The sequence below is a fragment of the Diachasma alloeum genome, unplaced genomic scaffold, assembly GCF_001412515.2.
Source record: "Diachasma alloeum isolate Michigan unplaced genomic scaffold, Dall2.0 Dall_scaffold_00808, whole genome shotgun sequence".
NCBI lineage: Eukaryota > Metazoa > Arthropoda > Insecta > Hymenoptera > Braconidae > Diachasma > Diachasma alloeum.
In genome coordinates, this window is record NW_021680938.1 from 95321 (window position 1) to 101345 (window position 6025).

The following is a 6025-nucleotide window of genomic DNA, read 5'->3' on the forward strand; positions in this document are numbered from 1 at the left end:
AAGTTTTTCTATGAGGGTCATATGGAGATCATGTGAGGGTTACGTCATATGGGGTTCAATTGGGAATCTGAGGTTTATATGGAGGCCGTATGAAGGTCATCAGTAGTTCATATGAGAGTCAAAAATTCACCGAAAATACGACGTTATAAGAGGGTCATATGTAGGTGACATGGGAGTCCGATGGAAGTCACATGGGAGTCATATGAAGGTTGTTAAAAATGGGAAGTCAAATAAATCTGAAATGTCACATATGAAACCGAGCCACGAGCTTTCCAGGGGGTTTCTACAAAAATATAATAAAGAAATGACAATTTTAGAGTAGAAATGTTATTGATGAAGACGAAGGAATGGGACGGCTAAATAGGAAAGAAATGACGGAGACGATTTTTCATTTTATGGACGTTTTTTATTGTCTTTCTTACAGGAGGACATATCCTCTGTCGCCGTACCTTCCCCCATACCCTCCTCCTCCTCTCCCTCCCCCTCGACGGCCACCACCATATCCTGGGTATCTATCACCCCCTCCCCAGTATTTTCTCCCTCTCTTCTTCTTCTTCTTCCTTTCTGCTTCCTCCCTCTCTCTTGTCTCTATTTCTCATTCCTCTCTCTCTCTTGCCTCTCTCTCTCTCTTGCTTCTCTTTGCAGTTGGAGCTCCTGAAGGATCTCCCGCATGACTGTCCTTTCTGGAACATTCTCCGGTTGTCCTTCAGGAACTGGGATTGCTCCACGTGCTGGAGGTATCTCTCGCTGTAGGGGGTCTCCATCTGTTGGAGGGACTCTACGTCCTGGTACCGATGGCTGTGGAGCAACTCTAGCTCCTTCTGCAGCAGGATCTCCTGGCTGAAATCCGAGCTAAAAAAAATAAGGAATCGGTTGAAAAGAGTCCTCTTTCGAGAGAATTCAGGTATTTTCTGTAAATTTCAAGGGGATTTCAGGAGTTCCTCGAAATTTAGAGGTCATCCACGCAATTTCTAGAAATTTGATGCTAATTCAAAACATTTCTAGAAGTCTCCAGGGAATTCATGGAGTGTGGAGAAGATTCAAATGAATTCAACAGAAATCGAGAAATTCCGAGGAAATTCTCGGGATTGTGTGAACTTACGAAAGAGTTCAAGATGTTTCTAGAACTTTTCCGAGAATCCCAGAAATTTATAAAAATTCGGAAAAATTTGAAAAGATTTCTACAAATTTCCAGGCAGTTGGAGAAGTTCCTTGATATTTCGATGAAATTCAGGGCATTCTAGTCATTTCCAGTAAATTTGGGGAAATTCGAAGTCAATCCTAGTGATTTCTGACAATTTCGAGGAAATTTCAACGGATTTCCAGTCATTTGGAGAGTAACCAGGGCGTTTCTAGAACTTGCGAGGAAAGTCAGGGAGTTTTGAGAAGTTTTGGGGGAACTTTAGACATTCCGATGAATTGGGAGAAAGAATCCAGCAATTTGCTGCAATTTCAAACCAATAGAACGGATTCTTAGGAATTCCTAGGAAATTTAGAGAGAAATTAGGGTGTTTCTTGAATTTTCCAGGGAATTCAGGGAATTTCGAGGGTTTCAAGAAGTGCAGCACATTCTAAGAATTGCAAGAAGTTTCTCGAAAATTCGAGAGAACTTACCAGAACTTACTAGAACTTTGAAGGAAATTCAGAGAGTTACTAGAAATATCTAGGAAATTCAAGGACCTTCGGTTTGAGATCTCCAAATCTGCTAGGTACTTACATTCCTCAGTTGCTCCAGCACTTGCTGCTGGATGAGCTGCTGGATGTTTGGGGCCAATACCGGAGGTCTCCTCAAATTGACCCCATCTCCATCATCTTGAGGCTGCTGGTGGTCTTCTGAAATACGAATAAAATATTACCATGGTCTTCCTTCCTACTGTTCCAAACAAAATAGCCATTCGAGTGAAATAGTTGATGTCATCTTACCCCCTGGGGCGTTTTCACGAGCTCCACGATCGTCGAAAACAGGCCCCGGTGGTGGTCCTCGTAGCTGCAACCATGAAAAAACAATTAAAAATATATTTTTCAGAATGTCGTCAACAATTCTATTGCAGTTTTATGAGAATTCTATTGAAAAATTCCATTTGTTTTTTGCGCTTGTTCTATAGTAGATTTTTGATAGAGAAGTCAATGGATTTTCATTTTTTTATGAAATTATTGTGCGTAAATTTTCTAAAATTAATTTTTTTGATTTATCCACATAGAAGCCATTGAGCCGAATTTAGAAAACAAAAAAATTGATAAAATTACACGTATGAAAAGATTCCATAGCAAAATCAAAACAAATTTTATCGAATTTCTTTTGAAATTCTATTGAATTTCTATTGGAATTCTATAACAATTCTATTGAAATTTGATTCAAATTCTATTGGAGAATTCCCTTTCTTTTTTGTGCTATTTCTATAGGAGATATTTGATAGAGAAGTCAATGAATTTTCATTTTTCTATGAAATTCTTGTGCGTAAATTTTCGAAGTTTTTTCCGGTGGTTTTTCATTTGTTTCTCATAATAAAACCCAAGAAAAGGAAAAAAAATCCTGCCCAAGAATTGTTGTGGAAAAAAATGAATCTACTGACTTTTCTAATACTTACATTTTCGAGAAATGGCGCCGAAAAACGAATAGAATTTTCCAATAGAATTCTAATAGAATTCCAATAGAATTTTTACTCAATTCCAATAGAAATTTGATTGAATTTCCGTTATTTTTTCCATTAATTTTTTTCACACGTGCGGTGCAGTAGTTAACGAGATATTGAGGAAAAACGAAATTGAAACAAATTGTTGTCTCAGGAACTACTCAATTTCATGGAGTGGAAGATAGCCGAAGATTCGTTAGCGGAAGATAGAAAAGCAGTGGTTCTCACGCTCGACCGAGTTTCCACCCTTAAAAAACTATTTAGCAGATTGTTGAAGGCCGACAAAAGTTGACAAAACTGATATCTATCAGCGTATAGAGTGAAAAAAATTAACAACTAACCATTTGTTTATTATAGTGAATAATAATATGTGGACATTGAGGTTTTAGGGTTCTAAGGGTGACAAAAGTCTGAAAATTTGAGAGTACCTTCAGAGGACCCCCAGATAAGTTTCTCACCCCCCAAATTTGGAAAAAAAGTCAATTAACAATTTTTTATTGATTTTTTTAAAAATAAATCTTCAGATATCATCATAATTTTCTTTCTAATCGCGACAAAAGTCCCAAATTCGGCAATTATATTAAGAAACCCCCCACTAAAGTTTCTCACCCCCCAAATTTGAAAAAAAAGTCAATTAACACTTTTCCATTGATTTAAAAAAAATGAATCTTCTGCTATCATTATAATTTTCTTTCTAATCNCCCCCCCCCCTAAAGTTGCTCACCCCTCAAATTTGAAAAAAAAGTCAATTAACACTTTTCCATTGATTTAAAAAAAATGAATCTTCTGCTATCATTATAATTTTCTTTCTAATCGCGACAAAAGTCCCAAATTTGGCAATTATATTAAGAACCCCCCCCCCCTAAAGTTGCTCACCCCTCAAATTTGAAAAAAAAGTCAATTAACACTTTTCCATTGATTTAAAAAAAATGAATCTTCTGCTATCATTATAATTTTCTTTCTAATCGCGAAACAAAAGTTTCTTAATATAACTGCCAAGTTTGGGACTTTTGTCGCAATTAAAAAGATAATTGGAATGATAGCAGAAGATTAATTTTTTTTTAAATCAATAGAAAATTGTTAATTGACTTTTTTTCCAAATTTGGGGGTTGAGAAACTTTTGTGGGAGGTTTCTTAATATAATTGCCAAGTTTGGGACTTTTGTCGCGATTAGAAAGAAAATTATAATGATAGCAGAAGATTCTTTTTTTTTTAAATCAATGGAAAAGTGTTAATTGACTTTTTTTCCAAATTTGGGGGGTGAGAAACTTTAGTGGGGGGTTTCTTAATACAATTGCCAAGTTTGGGACTTTTGTCGCGATTAGAAAGAAAATTATGATGATATCTGAAGATTTATTTTTAAATAAATCGATAAAAAATGGTTAATTGACTTTTTTTCCAAATTTGGGGGGTGAGAAACTTTAGTGGGGGGTTTCTTAATACAATTGCCAAGTTTGAGACTTTTGTCGCGATTAGGAAGAAAATTGGAATGATAGCAGAAGATTAATTTTTTTTTTAAATCAATAGAAAATTGTTAATTGACTTTTTTTTTCCAAATTTGGGGGTTGAGAAACTTTAGTGGGGGGTTTCTTAATATAATTGCCAAGTTTGGGACTTTTGTCGCGATTAGAAAGAAAATTAGAATGATAGCAGAAGATTAATTTTTTTTTTGAATCAATAGAAAATTGTTAATTGACTTTTTTTTCAAATTTGGGGGGTGAGAAACTTTAGTGGGGAGTTTTTTTAATATAATTGCCAAGTTTGAGACTTTTGTCGCAATTAGAAAGAAAATTAGGATAATATCTGAAGATTTATTTAAATAAAAATCAATAAAAAATTATTAATTTACTTTTTTTCCAAATTTGGGGGGTGAGAAACTTATCTGGGGGTCCTCTGGAGGTACTCTCAAATTTTCAGACTTTTGTCACCCTTAGAACCCTAAAACCTCAATGTCCACATATTATTATTCACTATAATAAACAAATGGTTAGTTGTTAATTTTTTTCACTCTATACGCTGATAGATATTAGTTTTTTCTAGTTAGAAGTAAAGAAAAAAATATATTTATATAGAACTCACATTGCCCAGCTGCTGAATCACGAAAGCCTGAATGAACCGAATCATTTCAGGGTTCAAGATTGAAATCTTGAACCCCGGGATTCGCGGATTTTCTGAAGCGGAAAGTTTTTCTCTCTAAATTCTAATTCTCTTAGAATTCTTTAATGCCTAAAGGAGGTTAGGCGGTGTTTGAGGTGAATTTGAGAGTGAATTTCTGTGGTTCCCGGTAGCTTAGTCGGTAAGAGTGCCCGGCGCGTATCTGGGAGACCCGGGTTCGATTCCCGGCTGGGTGAAGCGGAAATTTTTTCTCTCTAAATTCTAATTCTCTTAGAATTTTTTTTTTTCCTCCTCCCTCCGCCCCTCCGCCGTTGATCTGCTCATTATCTGGACAAGGAATAAAAAAACAAATAAATAAAGATCAAATCGTCACTCAAGTACCTAACAATACGAGAGAATTCATATTTCTTAGCCTGAATGTAAACTGCGATTGGGAGACATTTTTTATTGATAAAAAAGTAATTCAAGGTGAATACTGTTTGCTATGAAACTGAACGAATAACCCTACTTTATTTTTCCATTCCCACCCTAATTCTTTAACAAGTGATGACATTTCAATATTTTGACTCTTCTCTACTGCTATTATTATACTTGGACTGAACAAATATATGTAAATTCTTCTACTTGAGATGACAAACTAATAAAATAGACATAAAAAAATACAGTAGAACACTTACCTCCCATTTTCATCGATTGTTTATGAACTCTCCATCGCACCGGCTGATTCAACGCGAGAATGAACCGGAAGTTGGAAAAGGAATGGGGAATATTCTGGGGTTCCGTGCGATCATTGGTCGATGCGAAGTTGGGACCTGCTGTGCCGGCACAGTTGGACATTTCGTCAGTTTTCGGAGTGACGATTCATAAACAACGTTATTCACGTCGACATTCAGGATTGTTTCAGTGTTTTATGTGAATAAATTTTATTGTGACGCGTGTTCAGTGTATAATTAACAACCCCCAGTGAACTGAGTGGAATAACAAATACTATGAAGTCGAAAAAGGATGGAAACGGTGAAAAAAAGAAGGCGAGGCTGTATTTGTCGACTAAACATCGCAAACGAGGACCGAAAAAGTAAGTCAATCTGATCTATTTCAATCCTGGAAAAAGTGGGGCATGGAAATAATAGACCAAGGGGAATTTCCAATTTGGGGGGATTTTAGCCTGTTTTTGGTGTGTGGGTTTTAGTCGTTACGCCCACAACAGTCCTGTAAAATTGTTAGGTCGCGTCGAGGATGTCAGTGGGTTTTATGTTTTTTGGGTCGCTGATCACGAA

At 36.1% G+C, this 6025-nt stretch overlaps 1 protein-coding gene across 3 annotated transcripts; it reads right to left on the bottom strand.

Annotated features, from left to right (window-relative positions):
• Positions 1–496: 496 nt before the first annotated feature.
• On the bottom strand, positions 497–4839 carry LOC107044797 (acidic proline-rich protein PRP33). 3 transcript variants are annotated; one of them, XR_001461371.1, is made up of 4 exons: positions 4713–4839; positions 1924–1987; positions 1625–1833; positions 497–852 (listed from the first exon to the last, which is right to left on the bottom strand). XR_001461371.1 is itself a non-coding variant. In XM_015266829.1 (4 exons), exons 1-4 carry the CDS (start codon positions 4755–4757, stop codon positions 589–591), a joined length of 489 nt encoding a protein of 162 aa, XP_015122315.1. In that variant the 5' UTR covers positions 4758–4839; the 3' UTR covers positions 497–588. The 3 variants fall into 3 exon arrangements, 1 of the variants encoding a protein (XP_015122315.1); XR_001461370.1 differs by having other exon boundaries at positions 1615–1833; XM_015266829.1 differs by having other exon boundaries at positions 1718–1833.
• Positions 4840–6025: the final 1186 nt, after the last annotated feature.

Excerpts from the sequence above, each read along its gene's own strand:
- LOC107044797 (XM_015266829.1), bottom strand. The coding sequence starts at position 4,757 with ATGATTCGGTTCATTCAGGCTTTCGTGATTCAGCAGCTGGGCAAT. Across the intron at positions 1,988-4,712 it reads TGATTCAGCAGCTGGGCAAT|CTACGAGGACCACCACCGGG; the intron begins GTGAGTTCTATA and ends TCATGGTTGCAG. Across the intron at positions 1,834-1,923 it reads TCGTGAAAACGCCCCAGGGG|AAGACCACCAGCAGCCTCAA; the intron begins GTAAGATGACAT and ends TTCGTATTTCAG.